Source organism: Jaculus jaculus, chromosome 19 (assembly GCF_020740685.1).
Source record: "Jaculus jaculus isolate mJacJac1 chromosome 19, mJacJac1.mat.Y.cur, whole genome shotgun sequence".
Lineage (NCBI taxonomy): Eukaryota > Metazoa > Chordata > Mammalia > Rodentia > Dipodidae > Jaculus > Jaculus jaculus.
The window spans coordinates 34,457,878-34,483,917 of NC_059120.1; the positions used below are offsets into that span (position 1 = coordinate 34,457,878).

Genomic DNA, 26,040 nt, shown 5'->3' on the forward strand with positions numbered 1-26,040 from the left:
TACAAAGATTTCTTTCTTTTTCTTTTTCATTTTCTTTTCTTTTTGGTATTTCCAGGTAGGATATCGCTCTAACCCAGGCTGAGCTGGAATTTTCTATTGCAATCTCAAGCTGTCCTCAAACTCATCACCATCCTCCTACCCTCTTTCTGTTTTTCTTCTAAAAATTTCTAGATTTAGGTTTTATGTTTAGATCTGTAATCCATTCTGAGTTGATTTCCGTAACAGGGGTCAGTTTGGTTTTTGCATATATATATGTATATATATTTCCAGTTATTCCAGGAAGAATTAATTTAAAAGGCAATCCTTTCTTCACTGTATTGCCTTTACACTTCTGCTCAAACCAGTTGTCCATAAAGTTAGTACTTGTTTGTAGATTCTATTCTATTATATTGATTTGATTGACCACCATTATGATAATACTGTGCTGCTTTGATTCTTGTATATAAGTTTAAAGTGAAGTAATGGAACTGGAGAGATGACTCAGTGTCTAAGGTGCATGCCTCCAAAGCCTAATGATCAGAGTTTGATTCCCAAGTACCCACGTTAAGCCAGATGTACAAAGTGGCACATGCATCTGGAATTCATTTGTAGTGGCTGGAGGCCCTGGCATGCACATCCTCTTTCTCTCTGTTTATGAATAAATAAATAAAATATATTTTTTAAAAAGTTCACCATCAATCATTTTTTAAGTGCAAATTAAAGCTATAGTGTGTTACTACCACATACTTGTTAAGGACAAAAGCAGAGGAACACTGAAGAGAATATAACATAGTATATCTACTCTGAAAAAAATGGCAGTTTCTTAAAAGTTTAACATACACATCTACTATATGAGACAAATGACTGAATGCTCCCTAGTTACCCCAGTAAAACGAGCACATATGCAGGCTAGCACACAAATGTTCATGGCAGCTTTTTTTTTTAAATAACAGCTAAGTCAAAACAACTCAAATGTCCATCAACAAGTGTATGGATGAAAAAATTGTGCTAGTCCACATAATGAAAATTCACTCAAAACTACTGATATATATATATAACATAGATAAATCTTGAAACAATTAAACTGGGGAAAGAAGCCATATAAATAATACAATCTTATATATGGTTGTAAAAAATAAAAACTAATGAAAAAGAAGATAAGTGGTTTCCTGAGAAGGGTGAAGAAAGAGTGAGGAAGGGAATCCAAACAAGCATGAGGAGATCTTTCTGAGGTGGTATGTCCCCTACTTGGATTGCTGCTATGGTTTTTATATGTGTCGGTATGTTTTAAGATATATAAGTTAAGTTATACTGATGTGGGGGGAGTATATGCACATAGTGTATGCACATGTGTGTACAGAGGCCAGAGGAGAATGTCTGGTGTCCTCTGTCACTTTTCCATGTTGTTTCTCTGAGATTGATCTTTCTCTAAACCCAGAGCTGCCATTTCCAGTCTGATTAGCTGACCAGTAAACCCCAGTGATTCTCTTGTCTGTGCTCCCATAGGACTGGTTGAAGAAGGATGGCCTAGCTCTTTACATGGGTGTCAGGTATTGAACTCAGACACTCCCTGAACCTCAAAATTTCTTTTTTTTTTTTTAATTTTTTTTTAAATTTATTTGAGAGCGACAAACACAGAGAGAAGGACAGAGAGAGGGAGAGAGAGAGAATGGGCGCGCCAGGGCTTCCAGCCTCTGCAAACGAACTCCAGACGCGTGCGCCCCCTTGTGCATCTGGCTAACGTGGGACCTGGGGAGCCGAGCCTCGAACCGGGGTCTTTAGGCTTCACAGGCAAGCGCTTAACCGCTAAGCCATCTCTCCAGCCCTCAAAATTTCTTTTTTAAAAAATATTTTATTTATTTATTCATTTGAGAGAGAGAGAGTTCCAGAAATAGGCAGGTAGAGACAGAGAGAGAGTGGGAATGGGTGCACCAGGGCCTCCAGCCGCTGCAAACGAACTCCAGCTGCATGCACCCCTTTGTGCATCTGGCACATCTGGGGTCCTTTGACTTTGCAGGCAAGCACCTTAACCACTAAGCAATCTCTCCAGCCCTGGACCTCATAATTTCTAGGCAAGTACTTTGACTCACTGAGCCATCTCCCCAGCCCCAAGTTACATATATTTTAAAACAATTTGTTATATATTAATTCTTCTTAATAAACCAAGTTTTAAGAAAATGTAAAAGCGGGCTAGAGAGATGGCTTAGTAGTTAAGGCACTTGCCTGTGAAGCCTAAGAAAACATGTTCCAATCTCCAGGTCCATGTAAGCCAGATGTGCAGTGACACAAGTATACAATGTTGCCAGGGAGTACATGCCTCTGGAGTTCGTTTGCAGTGGCTGAAGGCCCTGGCACACCCACACTCACTCTCTCTCTTTTTCTGTCTCTTTCTCATTCTCTTTATATATGTATGTATGTATGTATGCATGCATGCATATGTGTATGCATATGTAAGTATACATATATGCAAACATACACACACACATATATGAGAAAATGTAAAAGAATTATTTGTAGTCCAAACCTATTAAAACCTAACAAATTTAATTTGTTTTACCTTAGATTTTAAAATGTTAAGTATCTTATACCATACATTTCAAAAATATTTTTTTAAGTAACAATATAACTCAACCAAAATTTCTTCAAAATTGAAAATAGTCCAAAGAAAGCTAGGGTTGTACAGGAAGCTCATATGAAGACCTAAGGAGATATAGATTAGTGAAGCAAAATGATGAAGTAAAAGAATTTACTTCAAAGTAAATCAAAGTGAAAGGTGTGGCAGGGATCAGGAGGACCTGGAGATGACAGTGATTGCAACATGATTGTCTTCATCAGCCATGCTCAGCTGACACAGGGCACAGGAGTGACAAGGAGAGGTCTGACAATACAAGTTTTCCAGTTTTCCACAAAAGTCTGGACCCTGTGCTGAGTGGGAAAGGACACAAGTGAATACCTAGAATCCTTGCTCATTGTTCTGTTGTGCTCAAACAATAAAACACCAACTTCGGGTCAAGTGACCTATCAAGTCTCCTCTACTATTAGCCCCAAGTTTCACCACCAGTAAAAACTTCAATATTGGCTGTCAACTTCTTACCTAAAGCACACATTTGAAATCTTTATAAGTCGCCTACTGTTCTACCTTCTGTCTTTTAGCAGAAGAAAATGTGTTCTGCATACAGAAAATATACACCCCTGGAGGCAATAGGGTACAAAACTATGCCCTTCAATTTTCTGAACTGTACTTATCAATTTACCCATTCCCTGTGCTTGGTCAGGAGGAAGAACTGTTTTTGGCTTTCTACACTCTCCTCCAGTGCTCCTTTTTCATTTGTAACTTTTACCCTACTTCTTAGCATTTGAATGCTTATCATGAACTCTTTAACATAATATTCTTTGTCGACTCTACTCCTTTATTTGATCATCTATCAGGGTGCTTACTGCAAGAAGGGAAAATCAGAGATGATGTCTATATTTCCAACTGACCAAAAAAACAAACAAAGGTGTCCTTCACTGGAGCTGAAAATCCTGGAGGAGAAGCTGGCTTAAAGTGAACGATATTACAATTTTGGGTCTGTTGAATGTGAAGTGCTAATTAGATATCTAAATGGATCAACCTGACAGGCAATCAGGTAAAGGGAAATTCAAGGAAAATTAACTTAAGAGGGATACACTTGGGAGTTAGGAAAACATGAAATAGATTTGGGCCATGGTAGTTGATTCAGAAACAATATATATTGTGACTAATGGACATAAAGGCACTTAGAGAATATGAATGTTTAAAGAATGGAGGTAGGTAGGAAAGGTGGTCACAAGAGTCACTGATGATCAACAAGCATAAGCTGAGGAGAGGGTGGCGCTGAGTCTTGAGAGCAGGCACAAAGTATGGTGAAGCCAAGGCCCTGAAGCTAGACCTACTGTGTTCCACTCCTGAGACTCAGCACCATTCATTCCTCAGCGTGAGTATGTGTGTGTGTGTGTAGTGTCTGTCCAAGACTCAATTCCACCCTCTCCCCAGCTTACACGTGTGTCTGCTCTCAGGACTCCACCCTCTCCTCAGCTTACATGTGTGCCTGCTCTCAAGACTCAACTCCAGTCTGAAGTTTCCAGCAGGGCTGGAGGGATGGCACAACAGTTAAAGCATTTGCCTACAAAGCCAAAGGACACAGGTTCAATTCCCCAGGACCCATATAAGCCAGATTCACAAGGTGGTGCATGCGTCTGGAGTTCATTTGCAGAGGCTGGAGGCCCTAGCCATGCCCAATCCCATTTTCTCTCTTTCTCACTTGCTCAAATAAATAAAACTTAAAAAAAAAAAAAGTTTTCACCAGCCTGCTGAAGGGTGTCACTGGCAGCGGATCTGATTCCCAGCCCAGTTGTGTGTAGAGAGCTGTGTGTGCTGGTGTTGGTTGTGTGTGTATGCTGCTTTTTGGTTTTTGCTGGTTCTTTGGGTGTTTCTCTCCGCTTGGATCTTTTTCCACCATTGAAGGAATTCCCTTGAATCTATGAGCCTGAAGTAATTCCTTTTCTCCCATAAATTGTGTCTGGTTTGGATGTTCATCCCAGCAACATGAAGCTGTCTATAACACTTGGTTACTAAGATTAATGCTACTGAGAGCAAATGATTATGGACTACTAGATACTGTTTAGGCACTTTCTACATAATAAATCATTTCATCCTCATAATAACCTCATAGGTTATATTTTGCTACTGTAATTCCCATCACACAGACCAGGAAACTCAGATATAAAGTTAGATACTCTGTTGGTCACCAAGCTCTGGAATACAGCAGATATGGGCTTCACATCCAGCTATTATGATTCTCTTCTGTGATCTCCATCACCAAGGAGGAAGAAATGTGTATTTGGAGTGACAGTGGTAGTGAAATTTTAAAACTGCATAAGGTAACTTGAATTTTTAAAATCTGGTGAAAGTAAGAGAGTGAGCCATGTGAATCTCTCTGGAAAGATTATTCTACACAGAAGGAATGTTAGGGGTAAAAATTTGTTGATGGATTCAAGAATTGAGATGACTGGAGCTTAAGCAGAAAGAAAGAAGAGATACTGAGAGCTGGGTCCAACAAGGCTCACAAGGGCTTTCAGCCTTTACTCTAGCAAGCAAAAGAGGGAAAGTTACTGGGGTCATGTAAGTGGCAGAATTCACACCGTAAGATTACAATAGACTGAAGAGGGACCAAGGCACAATAGTAAGACCACATAGGATGTTGTTGGTCAGTTTCTTGTCAATATTACAAGTAACTAGAGAAAAACAATTTAAAAATTAGAAAGACATTAAAGTTGGCTCAGTTTTAGAGGTTTCAATCTATGTTCATTTAGTTTCATGGTTTCTGAGTTGTGGTGGGGAGCATGTGATAGAACAGGGCTGCTTACCTCAAGTGAGATGGAGACAAGAAAAAGAGAGAAGTTCTAGGGCATACCTGAAATGAACTCTTTCCTCCAGTTAAGCTCCACCTTCCTTCTACTTTCCTCTACCTTCTTAAATGCCTTCACATTGTGATCCATGAAAAGATCAATCTACTGATTAGGTTAGCGGCCTCAGGATCTACTCACTGCACAAAAGCCCACCTACTGGTGACCACCTTTACCACCTGAACCTTGTAGAGGGGCACTCACAAGTCATTCACAACATATTCTTTTAGAGAAATAGAGGTGATAGATAGTGACTTGGTTCAGTGATGGCATCTAGATTCCAGTGTATTTGAAGAGTAAACAAAAAATATTTCCAGAGGAACTGGGAAGTTGGGTGTGAGATAAAAGAATAAATTTTCATCAAGATTTATGAACAAGAACAGCACTGCCAAAGAGATATAAGGGTGCTTGTGGTGTGTAAGCACAAGGACTTGATTCAATGCACACAGCATTCATGTCAAAAGCCAAGCACTGCCTTACATTCCAGTATCCCCAGTGCAGCAAAAAAGAGACAGTAGGCTTTCTGGGACTCTCTGGTCAAACAGCATGCTCCAGATTCAGTAATGTGACTTTCTAAACAAGATTCTTGCAAGCCAAATTAAGAAGATTATCCATCATGACTAAGTGGGTTTCATATTTTGAATGCAGGGCTGGTTAAACATACATAAATACATAAACATACATACATACATCACCATATAAACCTAAAGATAAAAATCATATGATCATCTCAACTGAAGGGAAAAAGGCATTTGACAAAGTCCATCAGGACTTCATGATGAAAGTCTTGGAAAAACTAGGAATAGATGGGACATACTTCAAAATAATAAAGGCCATATATAACAAACCCACAGTCAATATTAGATTGAGAGAAACTGGGACCATTTCTACAGAGGATGGGGGGGGGGTTAATTAAAATTAAAGATGTTATATGAAAAGACGAGAAGATAGTTAGCAGCCTACCATGAGACGTGCCAACTCTACCACAACTGCCAGGGACCAGGAGAAATTGCAGGGGAAGCAGCTCTTACAGCTAGCCTAACAAACAGTTCCAGAGCAATGGTGACAGGCACGATGATCAATTAAAACCCATCAAAATAGAAATCCAGAGGCTAAAGAGAACTAAATCAGACTGCCAACTGGCCTGCTGTGACTCAGGAAACATCATGGAAGATGGAGCAGAACGACTGCCAGAGGCACAGAGTGGGTAGGAAAACCCTGAAACACGGTCTCCCACCAATGATACTCCACAGGGAGTGACTGAAGCCTTTAGAACCCCACAGTGAATACTATAACCCCAATAATAAGGGCCCCCAGAGTAATGGGAGCAGGGACAAGGGGATAAAAGATTAAAAACTGTTATTTGTAAAAATTTTTTTAAGTAGAAAAATTAAAGATGTTAGGATTGAGCCATTTGGAAACCTACTCAGCTAGCTAATAAAACATTTAAAAAAATAGAGAGGGCTGAAGAGATTTCTCAATGATTAAGGCAATTGCTTAAAAAACCTAAGGACCCAGGTTCGACTCCCCAGTACCCGCGTAAAGCTGTTTGTACAAAGTGGTGCAATCATTTTGTTAGCAGTGGCTGGAAGCCTTGGTGCACCCATTCTGTCTGTCTCTGTTCTTTCTCTCTGCTTGCAAATAAATAAATGATTCTGGGCAGAATAACCGTGTGGGGGTACTTCCAATAAAATATTTGGTCACAGAAACCTCTGATGCTCTCAAAACATTATGAGTATTGTCAAAGCTCCTAGTTGCCCACCAGAATTAGTTGATAAGACCCCAATGCTAAAGATTCCATATGCTTGGGCTCCAAGTCACTGAGAAATAAAGCTGAAGCTGAGCTGGAAGACTCCTCCCTCTTGACTAGCAGTCAGGATGCTAGAAAGACCTGTGCAGCTTTTGGGGGAAGGAAAGTCATAAATGGTCTTAACCAGCAATGAACCAGCAAACTTTACTGCTGGACAACCAGGCCAAATTTCCCAAATGGTATGACAGTGGCATGTCTTAATTATAGAGAAAACCAACTGCTCTCTGATTGGACTTGAGATCTGCTTTATGGGAGAGAATTCTTGCCTGGTCCTGAAAACCTAATCAAAAGCCTATGCCTGGAGCAGTCCTAAGTCCTAGGGGGGAAGCTACTACTGTTGTCTGGCTAAATGGGTATATTATCCCACCAAACTCTACTCTAAATACTTGTCTATGTCCATATATTAATACTACTCTCACTTTTGGATAGAGAAGCTTTGACCACTGAGGAGACTCAAAACTCACTGCTAAGAAGAAATGATGGTGTATTAATACTAAGTGAGATATTTCTATCATACTCTCTAGGGCTCAGGAACCATTATGGAAGAGCCTAAAGAAGGAGGAGAGTGCTTTGTAATACTGTTTTCCAGACAGAAATGGGTTTTGCCATTCATGGCCTCATAGTGGCTAACTCTACCTATATAAGACCTGCATATGAGAGGATGGGAAAAATGTTGACATCAACATAGAATACAGACTAGTTAAAAAGAAGGGATTCAGGGCTGGAGAGATGGCTTAGCAGTTAAGCACTTGCCTGTGAAGCCTAAGGACCCTGGTTCAAGGCTCGATTCCCTAAGGACCCATATTAGCCAGAAGCACAAGGAGGCACATGCGTCTGGAGTTCGTTTGAAGTACCTGGAGGCCCTGGTGCGCTCATTCTCTCCCTCTCTCTCTCCCTCCCTCCCTCCCTCCCTCTCTCTCTCTCTCTCTCTCTCTCTGTCTCTTTTTCTCTGTGTCTGTTGCTCTCAAATAAATAAGTATATAAATGAACAAAAAAAGAGAGAAAGCATTGCTTTCTTTTTTAAAAAAAGAATGGATTCAGTAGAAGGGGGAAAGGCAGGTAATGGGAAGGGATTATGATCATGTTATATGTTTATATGAACAGAAGTTGTCAATAAAACGTTTTACAAAACAGAAAACTAACCTTATTAGTGAATAGTGTAGAGAGTACTACATTCTCATCAAAATGAATGGAAAACAAAATATATGAAGAAAAATCCTTGTCAAGTAAGAATCTGTCCCTCTTGTTTACTAGACCACATGAAATCACAATAAAGAAAGCCACTTCTCTTTCCTGTGCAGATTATTCTAGCAATGAAAACATAAAAGACATGTAATTCTTAGCAAATATATGTATTAATCATTATTTCATCTTAGATTAACAATGGAGAGAGATCATATGACAGGTATGAGTGTCATGACCACCCTAGGCATGTCACAATAGTACAGGGACCACAAACCTTCTAACATACACCTGATTAGAAGACAAGCTTTAAAGAATGGCCTCCCCAGCCTTCATTACAGCAGGCTTACATAACTTTTTTGCTTTGACATATTATTTAGCTCGTTTTAGTCAGCAGTGTTCATTATCCAAGTTTTCTTATGAATCTCATAAGAAGTTGTTATTCATAAAAAATTTATATATTGTGGGAGGGCATGGCGGTACACGCCTTTAATCCCAGCACTCAGAAGAGACAGAGGTAGGAGGATTGCCGTGAGTTCAAGGCCCCCGTGAGACTACCAAGTCAGGTCAGCCTGGGCCAAAGTGAGACCCTACCTTGAAAAACAAAAACAAACAAACAAACAAAACAAACAAACAACAAAAAAAAAACAAATTATATACTGAAACATGTATTGAAATATAGTCAGTTACATTTCATTACATCTACAGATACAGCACTATCTTCAATGATTAGGGTGATGGCAGCCACTATTTCTCTACAGAATTGCTAAGGAGTAATAGGTACATTCTATAGTTCCAAATAAAACCTCACAAGCTTACACATAATCTAATCATTTACCATTTCTTATAACAGTTACTTAGTGATCGGAAGCTCTTGATTGGTTTAACACTAATTTTACTTCGCTTGCTTTCACTGAGGTATACTGCTGTGCCATCACACATTTTCATCATTTAATATAACCACCTCCATGTTTAAAACCAGGAGCAATGTAAATCAGACTGTTTCAAAGTATTCTCTTTGGGAGTAAGGTTCTTACTTATGCCTGTAACACAGGATTTCTTTTAAATTTTTTTTAAAAAACAAGAAACTTCTACCCTATCACTGAGCAGCCCAAAATTAAGAAGTACAGCCTTAACTCTAAATCAATACTTAAAAAGAAATACGTTAGAAATTACAGAAGAACACAATATTTAGGTAAGACTACAAAAAGGTAATATATAACCCTATGGCTAGAAGGTATATGAAAGTAATCTTGAAAACTAGTACTGTGGTCAGAAGGGGACTCTAAAGGCATAAAACAGAAGGAAAGACATAAGCAAAACAACATGACATCACACAGTGAGTCTTTAAAATGATACACCCTCATGTGTCTATTTCTGGATTTGTTAGAAGCCTAATAAAGAATTTATGAAACTTTTAAAAGCAATATAAAAATATAAGGGAAATGAAATAAAAGGGGGAAAAATACAAGACGTAGTCTTTATACAAAGGCAAGAAACATGTGGGTTTTATTTTTTAAACCTATCTATGACTTATTATTAGGGCTTTAAAATAGATTGTAATTTATTGGACTTATTACTCTATCTTGCTAAGCTCTTCTAGGCAGCTAGCCCAGGGAAACATTGTGTGCAGAAGCCTGAGGTCTCTGATATGGAATTAATCACCTAGGAGTCTGATTTCCATACTTGAACTTTTGAATCCTGACTGACTGCATGTCAAATCAGAGGAAGCATAGCATTTAGAGCACTCCCAAGTACCAATCATCACGTGTCATGAAGTTAATGGAAAATGTCTAACAGAAGCTATTTCTTAAAGTGGTCTTACACAAAATTCTAGAATAAAAGCTAATATGAAACATCTTCAAATATGGTATCTTATAAATATGACCTACATGATGTTGTTCATATTAAAAATTCACCTAGGGACTGGAGAGATGGCTAAGTGGTTAATGTGCTTACTCCAGTACCCATGAAAAGCCACATGCAAAAAGTAGTGCATGCATTAGGAGTTCATTTGGAGTGGCTACAGGCTCTGGCATGCCCATTCTCTCTTGCTACAAATAAATAAACAAACATAAAAACAGATTTTAAAAATTGAGCCAGGTCAAGAAACAGAGATATAGAAAAGTTCAATAATTTATCACAATTGTTAAACAGGAAAGCCATGATTAGTCTTATCACTCCAAAAAGGATGCCCATTGCTGTTTTTCTACAATTTTAAATTTAGTAATACACAATTTAATGAGTCAGTGTGAAATTTTCCTGTGTTTGCTTCACTTTAATTATTAAATGCCATTAAGTAAACATTGTATTTAGAAAATTAGTTAAAAACTAAGTAAAAAAAGAAAAAGAACTAATGACTTGCCTTTAAATTATGGTTACTTACAATATTCTTTTACTTATGTTACCAAGTACTTATCCTGAAAGTAATTACCAGCAATTATTCTGATTGCTATGTGCATGTCAGACATTCTCATCACTCTAATTACAACATAGCTAGCCAAAGCTGAATTGTTAAGCTTCAGTGCAATTAGATGTTTGTTTTGCAGTCTATATATAGATATGACAGATGTATACTGCTAAAAAATGATAAAAGAATGTGATACACTTTCCAGAAGCTGAAACAAATATATAAAAACATTCAAAAGAATAATCTGCATGATTTAGTGAGAACTGCGGCTGCTAAAGAGATATCCGGGCAGTTCACATGGTTATCAAGAGGCTTTGGAGAGATAATCAGTGAGTGGCTCTATGCATTCTCTCAGTATTAATAACCACTATGCTGCTCCAGAGATTCTCAGTAGTACTAACCAGTGAGCAGCTCTCTCTATGCATTCTCAGTATAGTATCCAGTAAGCAGCTCTATGTATTCTCAGTATTAGTGTCCAGTGAACAACTCTGTGTATCAGTATTAGTAGCCAGTGAGCAGCTCTCTCCATGTTTTCTCAGTACTAGTGTCCAGTGAACAGCTCTATGTATTCTCAGTATCAGTGTTCAGTGAGCAACTTTCTTTCTCTATGCATTCTCAGTATTAGTGTCCAGTAAGCAACCCTCTCTATGCATTCTTAGTATTAGTGTCCAGGGAACAGCTTTCTCTATGCATTCTCAGTTATTATTATTCAGTGAAAAGCTCTATGTATTCTCAGTATTAATGTCCAGTGAGCAGCTCTCTCTCTGCAGTCTCAATATTAGTGTTCAGTGAGCAACTTTTTTGCTCTATCCAGTGACCAGCTCTCTCTACGCATTCGTTTATTTATTTATTTATTTATTGGTTTTTCGAGGTAGGGTCTCACTCTAGCCCAGGCTGACCTGGAATTCATTATGGAGTCTCAGGGTGGCCTTGAACTCACAGCAATCTGCCTACCTCTGCCTCCTGAGTGCTGGGATTAAAGGCGTGCGCCACCACGACTGGCTCTCTCTATGCATTCTTAGCACTAGTAATCAGTGACCAAACTCTATGTATTCTCAGTATTAGTATCCAGTGAGTAGTAACTCTATGTATTCTCAATATTTGTATCCACTGAGCAGCACTATGTATTCTCAGAATTAAGTGCCCAGTGAGCAGCTCTCTCTATGCATTCTCAGTATTAGTGTCCAGTGAGCAGCTCTCTCTATGCAGTCTCAGTATTAGTGTCCAGTGAGCAGCTCTCTCTATGCAGTCTCAGTATTAGTGTCCAGTGAGCAGCTCTCTCTATGCAGTCTCAGTATTAGTGTCCAGTGAGCAGCTCTCTCTATGCATTCTCAGTATTAGTGTCCAGTGAGCAGCTCTCTATGCAGTCTCAGCACTAGTAATCAGTGAACAGCTCTCTATGTTTTCTCAGTATTATTATCCAGTGAGCAGCTCTATGTATTCTCAGTATTAGTATCTAGTGAGCAGCTCTATCTATTCTCAGTATTAATAACTGCTGAGTAGATTTATTAAAGTAGTTTGAATATATTTTGTGGAGAAAAAAGTAACAAATTATGTTTTTTAATTAAAAGTTTCATTGCAGTACTTTCTATTTTACACTCAAGTTGCCATGTCAACTATGTAAAGTGTACTGTTCAGTGAAAATTCATTCTTCCCATAGTGTTACACAACCATGATCATTTCCACCTTCAAAACTGTTTCATTCCTCACCAACTACAGCACTGGCAATAATTCTTCATTCTCTTCTGTATTCTACTTTCTGTGTCTTGCATTGCTTGTATGGTTTTGTTCAGAGGGTCCCACATATAGCCCAGGCTAGCTTCAAATTCACAATCCTATCTCTGCCTCTAACATCCAAGGCTACACATATAATCTACAGATGTAAGCTCCATTTGTCTTTTACGGAAGCCTCTGCTCACTTCTACTCTTTCTATGTCTATAAACCTGTTTATTCTGTGTACATAGTAGAATCATTTATTTGTCTCTTTGTAGTTGGTTGTGGTGGTCTGAATTAAATGTCCTTCATAAACTCATGTATTTTGCATGCTTGGTCCTCAGTTGGTGGCAAATGGAGAGATGGAGCCTTGCTGAAGGAAATGTGTTTCTGGTGGCTCTTTGGGGTGTTACAGCCCTATTTCCCCCTTGAGCTAAGCTCACTCTCTTTACTGCTTTCTGCCAGCTACTGTGGCAGAGGTGATGTCCAGCCTCTGCTCATGCCATGTTGTCCCCTGCTGTCATAAAGCTTCCCTCAAGATTGTAAGCCAAATTAAGCAACTTTCCTCACATCAGCTGCTTTTGGTCAGGTATTCTGTTCTAACAATGCAAAGGTAACCACAACACTTCTTTCACTTAGCATACCTTCTATATTTTAACTATGTTGTAATAAGTATGAGAACTTTATTCTTGGTTATGCTGAGTAATATTTCATTGTAATTTTATTCATTTACTGTTAGATACTAGGATTATATCCATTTTCTGCTGCTATAACAAAATGCCAAAATCTAAGACTAATACATGTAAGGCTTATTTAGTTCACAGTTTGGGAGATTTGAGGTCATGGTGTCAGCATCTGCTCAGCTCTGAAGGGTTTCTGTCTACAACAGAGAAACACAAAGGGAAATAGCAAGAGGGGCAACCATATGAGGTGATCTCACTGTAACAATTCACTTTCATCAAAACCAGCTTACTATATAAGAACAGTATTAGTTCCTTCTAAGGGCAGGAGTCCGATTATCTAATTACTTTGCTCTAACCCTCACCTCATGAAAGGTTCGACTACTTTTCCAGTTGCTACTCTTAAAACAGAGCCTTCACATCTAAAAGAAAGCAGACTAATTTCATCTCCTATCTACTGTGAACAAAGTTGCCATGAACACTGGCAGACAAGTATCTTGAGTCTGTTCTATTCATGTGGGTGTAGACAGAGAAGCCAAACTACTGTGCATGTGGGCATTCCATGACTACCTTGTGGAAAACTCCCAGATTTTCATAGTGCCTACAGGGTTCACATCCCCACCAGCAACAGCAAGTTTTCCAATTTCTCCACATTTGTGTCAACATTTTCTGTGCTTATTATAGCACAATGATAGCTATGAAGCCATAGCTTGCTCACTGTGGTTTTGATTTGCATTTCCACACTGGCAATAAGTGTGTTTTCCATTTACTTATTAATTTGCATATGTTCTTGGAGGAAATAACTATTTATTCATTATTCAACTGTATTAGCTTCTTGTTGACTTGTAGGATTTCTTCATATCCTATGGAAATATACCATTATCAGGTATGTGACTTGCAAGTATTTTCTCTTAATCTATAGGCTCTCTCGCTTTCCCAGTAATGTCCCTTGATGCACGAAAGTTAATTTTAATACAATAAAATTTATCCAATGTCTCTGGTGTCATGCTGAAGAATGTATTGGCCAAATCCAGGCATGGTAATTTGCTCATTCTAAAGGTTTTATATTTAGGCTCTTAAATTCAGGTTCTTTCATCTGTTTTCAAATTATTTTTGTAGATGGTACAAATTCAGCTTCCTTCCTTTTTCTGTGGTTATTAAGTTCCCTAATCATTGTTCATGTGAAGAAAGAAAGTGATGGTTGCATCATCTAAGACAACATCAATGCAGTGCAGTGCTGTGCTGCTGGTCACTGCAAGGCAGGTGAGTCCCAGAGTCTGATCTGTTTCAGTATTCAGAAGGACTCTTGTGGAAGAAAGCATTTTATATTTTTATTTTTAAATGTTTTAATCTTATTTTAAAAGTAATATAGATGTTCACTATCAAATCTGAATACAGGTAGACGAAAAGGAGAAAATAAAAGCATTCAGAGAAAACCACAGATAATACTCTGATTTCCACTCTTATGAATATTTTCTTTCCCTCTGTTTCAAAATATCCTTCTGGATTTGTCTTATTTATCTGTCAAGTACTTTTAATGGCTACATGGTATACTACATTAGGAGGGACCATAATTTCACTTGAGGCAGAGAGAGAAGAGACAAAGAGAGAGAGACACAGAGAGAGAGAGAGGGAGGGAGGGAGGGAGAGAATGGGCATGCCAGGGCCTTCAGCTACTGCAAACGAACTCCAGATGCATGTACCACTTTGTGCACTGGGCTTACTTGGGACCTGGAGGCCTGAACCTGGGTCCTTAGGCTTCACAGGCAAGAGCCTTAACCATTAAGCTCTCTCTCTAGCCCAGACTATAATTTTTATTTTTTTAAATTTTATTATTTATTCAAGAGGGAAAGGGAGGGGAGAGAGAAAGGGTGTACCAAGGCCTCCAGCCACTGTAAGTGAACTTCAGACACATACCCCACCTTCTGTATCTGGTTTATGTGGGTACTGGGGAATCGAACCTGGGCCCTTAGGCTTTTTAGGCAAGTGCCTTAACTACTAAGCAATCTCTCCAGCCCAAAGTTTTAGTTTTTCAACGTTTTGGAAACTCACTTGTTAATTTCTTTTTGGTAGGGGGTCTTGCTCTAGTCCAGGTTGATCTGGAATGCCCTATGTAGTGTCAGGCTGGCCTCAAACTCACAGCAATCCTCCTGTGGGGGTTCCAGAGTAGGCAGATCTGGCTAAACAGGACGTGGTACTTAAGGGCGGTATCGTAGGATGATCTTACATTACACCCTCACCACACCTAGCCCAGCTGGCCTCGCCTATCTCAGCTCACTCTGCCCGCTTCAGTTGTGGGATTCAGCGTTTGCCCTGGCCCCAGTCAGATCTCCCTTGAGCGGGTACCCTGCCCAGGTGTGGCTGGATTCCTTCTCTGAGCCAGGCTGATTGTCTGGGACATCTGGGGTAGGTGTCTAGATGTGCGGAGCATGAATTCTAAAGTATAGCTTTGCTGACTTTTGCAGAGATCTTGCTCTGGGACTGTTACAGCAATGCATTTGGGTCTTTGCTCGGGTAAGACTTCCCTCTTCCACCCCAGCAGCACCTTTTTCTTTCTCTTTTTGTTGTTTTTTCGAGGTAGGGTCTCACTTGAGCCCAGGCTGACAGACTATAATTTTTTTTTTTAATATTTTTTTGTTCATTATTTATTTATTTATTTGAGAGCAACAGACACAGAAAGAAAGACAGATAGAGGGAGAGAGAGAGAACGGGCGCGCCAGGGCTTCCAGCCTCTGCAAACGAACTCCAGACGCATGCGCCCCCTTGTGCATCTGGCTAACGTGGGACCTGGGGAACCGAGCCTCGAACCGGGGTCCATAGGCTTCATAGGCGAGCGCTTAACCGCTAAGCCATCTCTCCAGCCCCAGACTATAATTTTTATTTAACCCATATGTATCAGAGAATTTCCAAAAACTGCACTGCTCAGTAGGTACAAATGTAATTAAAAAATAATTTAAATATAGTGAAGTTCACAATTAATAACAAAAACAAAAAATACAAACATATTTCAGAGATTATCCCTTAACTGAAAGTAAAACATCTTGGAATGGAGGCAGGGAGGAAAATGGTGGTACCAGTATATGTTGTGTCCATACAAAGTTTCTACTTAGACAGACAGACAGACAGAGATAAAGATCTTATTTTAATAGTTGTAGAAATATAGCATACCTTACAACTGTTTGCATAAGTAATACATAAAAATTTTGGGAGGTGTTGGGCTATAGGAGGTAAAACACCCATGCTTCACACATACTAAGTAATTGCTTTTCCAATGAGCAAAACCTAGGCCCAGTAATGGATTTTTATGAATAACATGATGTATGGATTTCAAATAATTTAGTTCTATTCATTATTTTGTATCCAATATTCCCCTATTTAAAAATTATAGCAATGCATAACTTTATCCATATATACTTGGGATTAGAGAATAAACTCTAGATGTGATATTTATTAAGTATATGCATATGTAATTTTGACTGTGAGCAAATTCAAAATACACCACTCTGGCAAAACAAAAAGAAATACAACTCCACTTATGTTTTACAAATGCAGTTCCCTAAGTTCTGAATATTCAGAAAATATTTCTATCCAGTCTAGGCATTAGATCTTATATTTTTCTTCAAAAATAAAGAAAGCCAGGTGTGGCAGCACTTGCCTTTATTTAATCCCAGAATTAGAGGTAGGAGGATTGCTGTGAGTTCAACGCCAGTCTGAGACTACATATTGAATTCCAGGTCAGCCTAAAAAGCAAGCTACATGAATATTTGAGGAGAAAGAAGAGCATATGAGCAGAATCAAGACTGAAATCTATTCTATGAAAGACACAACATAAAAAGACATCAAGCAGGTCCAACTTGCATGTTTATAAAATAAAGTGCAATTTTCTGAAAGAGAAGCTAGGACAAACACTTTCTAGCTCTTGGTACTCAGATTAGCATGTTTTTCACTGGAAGATTTAGCAGTGCTTTTAACACATAAAGTTAAAAGAATGTGACCTTTACTTCTCATTTACTATATCATCATAATTTAATTAGTCTCAAAAATACCCAAACATATGTTATTAGAGGCAAAGTAGATATTTATGTTTTATTTAAATTTTTTAAAATTATTTATTTATTTATTTGAGAGCGACAGACACAGAGAGAAAGACAGATAGAGGGAGAGAGAGAGAATGGGCATGCCAGGGCTTCCAGCCTCTGCAAATGAACTCCAGACACGTGCGCCCCCTTGTGCATCTGGCTAACGTGGGACCTGGGGAACCGAGCCTCGAACCGGGGTCCTTAGGCTTCACAGGCAAGCACTTAACCGCTAAGCCATCTCTCCAGCCCTTTATGTTTTTTTAAGGATAGCATTTGTAAGAACCCTTATTTACTAAATTTGAAAATTAAACATTTCCACATGCATATTTACCATTTAAGAGTTAATCCCTACCTAGGGGAATTCTAAAACTCTAATGATGAAAATTAGCCCCCACCCCCAAGGAAAACACCTTCCCATCAGGCAGAAGAATCACTTCTGCCAGTTTTACATTAACAACTTGTACATTTCTCTATTCCAATGTTTACCACATTATACCAACCATTTCCAATTGTATGTCTATCCTGCCAGACTGTGAGGAGCTCCAGGAATTCAGGCCAAACTCTAATTCTTCCATCATCTCTAGTCTCAAGTATAAGTTTGGCACATGAGTGGTTATAACAGATGCCATGGTATCTTCTTAAATAAGTGACTAGGTAGCATCTATCCACGGGCAATGACTGCCTTCTCCAATCATGTAACATACGCATTTGTGTTTCAGACTCCTCATGCAAGTACTTATCCCAAGCCCTATTCTTATTTACCTGGAGATATGAGGAACTACTATACATAATTCTGTAAATTGCCATAATATATTTTAGCAAAGAATTCACACATACATTGAAGAAAATATTCTTTTGAAAAAGGCTATTGATGTTTCCATTTTACATGTAGAATAGCTGAAGCTACAAGATATTAGGAACTTACCAATAGTAACACACTAGATCATAGAGTTAACACAGGAACTGGGAGGTTCTTATTCTGCACAGTGTACCTTTCACTACACCAAGCAAACCATTTACAAATAACTTTTTAAACAAGGTATGAATTATACTAGAAATACTTACACTGGCCCCAGCGCCCTGTTCTTGGGTTTAAATAATTGGGATAAAGACCATTTGGACGATCCATTTTCTGAAGTAGTTTTCGAATATGCATGACCTAATCCAAACAAAATTAAGAGTTAAATTAGCAAGAAAAATGCAACCCAGCCTTACTATATAGTCTAGGCTTTCTGATTCCCACTCCCAAACTCCAAACCTACACCTACACTCTGCCTTTTTTCTGTGTGTTGGTCATGAAGGACTTCCATGTCTTATTAAGTGCCTCATTATGCTTATTAGATGACATATAACCATTAAAAATCAAGCAGTAATAAATACAAAGAAAAGGCACTCAGAAAGTCCTTTATATCACAAGAGTCTACAAATTCAGATATAATCATCAGAAACATTAGTCACAAATATTCCTAAGTATCTGCTGAATATATTCAAAGATTAGAAATCATTTCATGGAAATAGAATGATAAAATTTTTATGAAAAGCACTAATTTGAATTTAATAAATAAAAAATCCAAACTGGATTTATAAATATCATCCCCAGAATACATTTATCTAAATTCTCAAATTCTTAATTCCAAGAAAGATCTTCCTGAGGCTGAGGGAAGGGAAATCAAGATCTAACAGGAGACTGGAGATTTTCCAAGGAGCTCATTCTGACTTACCTGTAGATCAGCTAGTATCACTCATAAGTGCTTTCAGGTGAGAGGAGGGGGACAACATACCACTGAAAGTATTTATATCTAAAATTCTTATTAAATTTATTTAAAAAAAATTAAATAGGGCTGGAGAAATGTCTTTATGGTTATGGCGTTTGCCTGTAAAGTCAAAGGACTCAGGTTTGATTCCCCAGGATCCATGTAAGCCATATATACAAGGTGATGCATGTGTGTGGAGCTCTCCAGCCCTAAATCTCTATATTCTTAACCTGTTATATTTTTTGTGTGAATTAATCATTTTCTTTCTCCCTCTTTGTTTGTTTCTTAATTTTTATATGTGTATACCTGTATGTAGAGGCCAGAAGACAACTTCAGGGATTGTCAGGAACAGCATCCACATTTTTTATTTCTTTTTGAACAAATGCTCTCACTGGCTCTGGTGTTCACCAATTAGAATATTCTGGATGGTTCAGCAAATCCCAGGGACCTGTCTGTATCCACTAACCCAGCGCTGGGATTACAAGGGTGTGCTACCACATCCAGCATTTTTAAATGGGCTCTGAGTACTTAATCCATTTAACAATTGAGCTAACTTCCAGCCCTTACTTTCTGAGACATGGTCTTGCACTGTAGTCTAAGGCTGACCTCAGATTCTCTATGCAGTCCACACTGGTCCTAAATCAATGGGTATGATCCTCTTGCCTCAGCCCCAAAATGGAGAGATGACAGGCCTGTGTCACTACACTGGCTCTCATTATCCTTCTTTTTTTAAAAAAATATTTATTTATTTGAGAGAGAAAGAGAAAGAAACAGAGAAACACAGAGAGGCAAATACAGAGGAAATGGGGTTATCAGGGTCTCCAGCCACTGCAAATAAACTCCAGATGCATGCACCACCTTGTGCATCTGGCTTTCGTGGATTCTGGGGAATCAAACCTAGGTCCTTTGGCTTTGCAGGCAAGGACCTTAACCACTAAGTCATCTATCCAGTCCTCATTATGTTCTTCTTAACCCAGCCACTCACAAGAAAGCTGTGACATGAAAGATCAAGACAGAGTCAGAATGAAAGTATGTTTTTAGCCTTTACTTCCTCACCAGCTGAGAAGGGAAATGGAACACTGCCCTCAAAGAATCTGTCATTCATTCCTCACCAGAATTTGCAGGAAAACACAGTTTGTCTGTAGAATTCCCTGTTCAAATGTATTCTTCTAGCATTTCAGCATATTTCTTCAAGTCCATCAGCCTGTGACCTTTTCCTCACTTACTTAGATCTTCTTCAATGTTGGTTAATAAAGTTGTAAGCTTTATATCTTTTCATATTTCTAATTTGTGTTATATGTGTATTAGGGAATGGAACCCAGGTTGTTAGGCTCTGCAGGCAAGCACATTAACTGCTGAGCCATCTCTTGAACCCTTGTCCTTTGTAGCTGATACTGAGAAATATTAATGATTTGTACTATTTATATTGATGTTTTATATAAAAAAACTACTTTTTCTAGTATAAATTGAGTTTTTCAGGACAAAACTAAAAAGAACCTACACCTGTATTCAATTCCATGAGGGTGATGAACTAATAAGGAAGAGGGTGGGATGCTGCAGGTACAGGTCCAGAGCTAAGTTATCTTGAGCTATCTTTAGACCTTTTAATAGCCATTCACTGCTCACCCCTGTGTTTGACCTAACACTGTTAAGAACACTAGGTAAATCCTTTTGGAATGTATTAAATGGATCACTAGCTCCACCAGCCCAAAGCCCAAGAATATCATCCCATGGTATCTGAGGCCTAAGGCAGAGACTTTCCTACTTTTCTAACAACCTTTAAAAGGTGACCTGAATTATGACTCTGTTGTCCTGTTACATAAAACTTCATTAAACTTTTACCATATTGGAACATGATATCTGGGGTCACCTGAATCTTGTTCTTGGACCATGGTCATTCAGATTTGGCACTGGAATAAATCATCTCCTTCCGTTCAAGGTGAGACCTGTGTTTTGCACAGGCACTAGTTCATTTAAATGCAGATGGTGGGCTGGAGAGATGGCGTAGCGGTTAAGCGCTTGCCTGTGAAGCCTAAGGACCCCGGTTCGAGGCTTGGTTCCCCAGGTCCCACGTTAGCCAGATGCACAAGGGGGCGCACGCGTCTGGAGTTCGTTTGCAGAGGCTGGAAGCCCTGGCGCGCCCATTCTCTCTCTCTCCCTCTATCTGTCTTTCTCTCTGTGTCTGTCGCTCTCAAATAAATATATAAAAAATTAAAAAAAAATAAATAAATAAATGCAGATGGTCAAGGTTAACAGCAAGCTCAGTGGTGGAGGGCATGCTTGCATGTGCAAGGTCAGGATTCACAGCACAGATACAAAACCCACCAAAAATAAGGCCCTTTCCTTCTCCGCAAAAATTGTACATTGTCTTAGCACGTAGGTAATTACTAAATAACTGACGGCTTCTTTTTCCTTTTCGGTTTGTCAACCTTCATTTCGTTTTTGTCACAGCAGTGCTAACTAGGAAGATCCCGAACCACTGAGTGAGTTTTTTTAAGACATAATAATGGTTGTAGCCTTCCAAACAATAAATATTTTAAATATGCTCTAAATACAAAAGAGACAGTTCTGCATAATTTAAAAAGAAGAAAATGAGGAAGCCAGAGCCCTAAAACATAATAAGGTCTTTTGGCAAATCTAAAAGGACTCTTGCAATAAATGAAAAAAGAAAAAGTGGACAAAAAACTAACCTTTTTGTAGTAAACCAGGTCGCCTGTCAAATAGCTGAGGTGAACAAACTCCATGTGCAGTGTACCAAACTCAGCCAGAATGCTGCTACCTGCAGACGCCCAGCCCCAGTTCCGTCCTACTCCACTGAATGAAAGGAAATAAGAAACAGGGTTGGGAAAAGATCATGACTTTTTAAATGAACACTTATATTTTAAATAGATCTCTTAGAAATTATAACTACCTGAATAATTTGTACTTTAACTTTTTATTAAAAATCTGAATGAAAAATAGCTGTGCTTTACAAAAATCAAAGCAACATAAAAACTAGGTATTAAATATATTTTCATTTCCAGTATACCACTCAGTTCTATAATCATTTTTCATTAGTGTTCTTACAAATTTGGATTTTTTTGGGGGGGGGTGGGGGTAGGGTCTTGCTCTATCTAGCACAGTGGGCTGACCTGAAATTCACTATGTAGTCTTGGGCTGGCTTCAAATTCACAGTGATCCTCCTACCTCAGCCTCCCAAGTAATGAGATTTAAAAACATGTGCAACCATGCCCAGTATTACTTTATTATTTTTATTTTTTTTTGTCTTTTCAAGATCTTACTCTAGTTGAGGCTGGCCTTGAACTCAAGTGATCTTCCTACCTCTGCCTCCAGAATGCTGGGTAAAGGCATTGCCACTATCCCCAGCTCTATATTTGTAATTTTTAATGCTTACTTATAATACAAATACCTATTATTATCTGCTTTGTAAGCAAAACAAAATCTATACAACTTCTCTGTATCAGGTATTGTGGTCTTGCAATACACATTATTAGCCTTCATCAAAGACAGCTTTTCTTGTAACTAGAGAATTTCATAAAATGATTCCATTTTATATGCTCCTGTACTATTCTTGTATACAGCCAGTCAATACATTATACTGACCTGTGTTGAGAATAAACTACCATCTATGCAGGACATAGTACAATGTTTTAAATCATATGATAGGATTTTGTATTTTGTCACTGAAACTGTGGCTAAAAGTGTCAATCAATGCAGGAAAATGAATTTAGTAAGTATGTAACAACTTTATTTTACAAATAGGCGGTACCTATTATGCTGTGGGAAAGACACTAGTAAAATTAACATATAGTATTCCTACCCTTGCAATAAAGCCTTTGAAACAGCAATGTCCACTATTTCCTAGCACCCACCTAAGGCCCACATGCAAAGTGGCACATGCATCTCTAACCCCAATGACAGTCAGAGGTGGATCCAGGAGAATCCCAAAGCCCATGGGCCAGACAGTCTGACATTCATTTGTTTATATACAGAAGCAAAAGATCTTATTTCAAACAGGTGACCTCCATAAGTATGTGGTGTCACAAGTACCCCTCACACTATATAAATATATAGATTAAAATATGAAAAAAATAAAATCTCTGTGAATTATGATCACAGAAAGTGTTTCTGAAATTATTTACTCTCACCTGAGGCTTAGCAAAGGGAAGTGATCTCTGATAAAGCAATGCCTGGGAAGTCCAATACTTCAGCATATAAAAGCTTCCCAGCCAAAAGCAATGAAGGAAAATTTCATCTTATAGTTCATTCAAACATTTTCTAATAATACTAAATTCTAAAAAAATCCTTTAATTCAGAAATTTTAAATATGAAAGTTGAAACATGACACCTACATATATTTTAACTAGAAAAAAATGAGAAAATTCTAAAACACAATATATAAAATTGAAGATAGAAATTTTTCAACTAAAAAAAAAATTTTTAAGATGAGTGGTTCAAAACCAACCTGATCATGATCTCTCCTACAAATGTTATGACTCTTCTACAAATGTTATGATTTCTCAACTGATCAAAACACAGATACTAAAATATACATATCTTTTAAATATTACCCAGAGAATCTGAATAATAAAAATTGCAATTTATATGGATAAACAAAACAAACAAAAGACATGACTTATTTCCTAGATAACCACTAGCAATAGGCTTTTAGAAATATTTGATAAACTTTTGATGATTAAATGATAAACCAACTTAAGTATTCCATAATCATTTTGATTGTTTAGCTAATGACTCATCTACATTTTGGGTTGTATTCTGTGAAATTTTCCTGAAGAGCTTCAATCTATGCATTCAAAGAAAAAAGTATCTAGTAAATTGCAATTATTAGGAATAAACCCTGCAAACAACTAATGCTGAAATGTATCCCAACAAAAATGAAGAAATGAGAGAATTCAAGTCATGGACAAGTTTAAAGTAGAAAATATTAACTTAGAGAAAAGTTGTCTGACAGAGCTATCTGTTCCACTGAGATTTAAAATTATTAAAAGACACATGGTCTACTCATTCTCCATTGGAGAATCTGTTTTTGTTTTTTAGAAGGCAGCAAGAATGGAGGAGATAAACCACGCACACCTCACACATCAGCCAGGACCCAAGTGAAACCACAGAAGAAATGGCAAGATGAGTAAGAGTGCTGCTTCCATAGTGAGCCTGTCACCCAGCACCACAGTGATGGAGACAGACACTGAGGAGACTCAACACACACCAACACAAAACTCCAGAAGCTATGGAGAGCACAGCACTAAATAAAGTAGACTTAAAACATCCACCACAGCTCAGGGAATTTTATGGAAGAGGGGGCAGAAAGACTGTAAGAGCCAGAGTGGAAGGAAATGTCTGGAAGCACTGCACCCCACCCCCTTACAATGACTGACTGATGCTCTCGTAAATCCACAACCCCATGGTGAATACCAGCAATCCCACTGAGGAGGGTCCCCAGCAAAATGGGTACAGGGAGGAGGGAAATGTTGGTACCAACATATGATGTGTCCATACAAAGTTTCTCCATAATAAAAAAGTTAAAAAAAAAATTTTTAAAGATACATATCTAAGCTGGGCGTGGTGGTGCATGCCTTTAATCCCAACACTCAGTAGGCAGAGGTAGGTGTATCACCATGAGTTCAAGGCCACCCTGAGACCACATAGTGAATTCCAGGTCAGCTTGAGCTAGAGTAAGACCCTACCTTGAAAAACAAAAAACAAAAACAAAAACAAAACAAAGATACATATCTAGATTATTTACATATTATAGTATGCACATTTTAGGACTATCTGAAAGTTAAGTAGAACTTGCTCTAAGCCAACTATAAATGGAACCCACACAATAATCAAGTGGAGATATTTATAATTTCAAAGTTGGATAAATGTATAAGAATATTCATCTTTAAGTTTTTTAGAAATGATTTTACTTGAAAAATAATTTTAAATGAAGATATTCCACAGTAAAACCAATAAAATATGCACTATTGTTAATCCTAATGTTATTCTATAACATGGCTAGTAAAATATTAAGTATAATATAAATATTTTTCCTATGATATCACATATGTGGCAACAGATTATCTTACACACTGTATTTGTTTCACTTTCTCATTGAGCCTGTATTTTTTTAAATAAAGTACACTATGACGAACATTTCTGTGTGTATGTTTTCCTTGTCCCATGGCTCTAATTATTTCCTAACATTCATCAGCCACAGGGAGAAGTAATCAAAAGAAACATGTTTAAGGGCTTTGGATAAGTAATGATAAACTTGTCTTCCAAGTAAAGCTACAATGTAAGAACAACCTTCTCACCTCACAGATGGTTAGATTGAAACAACCTCTGGTGAACAGACCTAAGGGAAGCCATCTTAAGCCACTCAGCCTTCCTGACATTCTCAAGGAGCCATAAAGATTAGCACAGAGCATTAATTACAAGAATGAGGATGTGGTTCTAGTAAAGTCACCTGGAGTTTGCTCTTGCCCTGAGGTCAGGATGGCCTGATATTTGGTATCTGCTTTGTACCTGGTGCTGACTGCAAAAATTCTGGTTTTGTAATCATGCCTGTGTGCTCTTGCTAAAGAGAATCATGGGGGAAGAGGGGAATAGCTGGAGGGTTTTCAGATCATTGTAAAGGACTGTGAATTTTGCCTTTAAAAACTCATTGTTAAAACAGCACAAGGCTGTTCTCCTTGCTGTAAGGGGACAGTCACTGGCTGGCTCCTCTTTTTAATTTTTATTCAGGTGGCATTCTGTTCATTTCTGGTCTGGGACTTGCTACATTTACAGTTTCCAACCCTCACAGCCTCCTCAGCCTCTAGCCTCCTAGCCATCAAGCTAAGTGTACACTGTGCTGGACTTGATGGGCCCCTCTTCTGCACCCCTTTGGCCAAGCTGACTCAGCCCAAATTCGTCTGAGTGGAATGACCTGAAGGAGGCTACTCTGGATAACTGACCTGGACTAGGCTACCACAGGGGCTTAAGAATTCTCTCACCCTGTTT

At 38.4% G+C, this 26,040-nt stretch overlaps 1 protein-coding gene across 1 annotated transcript in view; it reads right to left on the minus strand.

Moving 5' to 3' along the window:
* Man1a2 (mannosidase alpha class 1A member 2) overlaps positions 1-26,040 on the minus strand; it is a 183,784-nt gene that overhangs the window by 49,323 nt on the left and 108,421 nt on the right. Inside the window, exons 7-8 of the mRNA XM_004667515.3 lie at positions 21,726-21,849; positions 18,347-18,440 (exon numbers count right to left, since the gene is read on the minus strand). Of these exons, the coding sequence (XP_004667572.1) occupies positions 18,347-18,440; positions 21,726-21,849 (218 nt within the window). The remainder of the gene's footprint in view (positions 1-18,346; positions 18,441-21,725; positions 21,850-26,040) is intronic.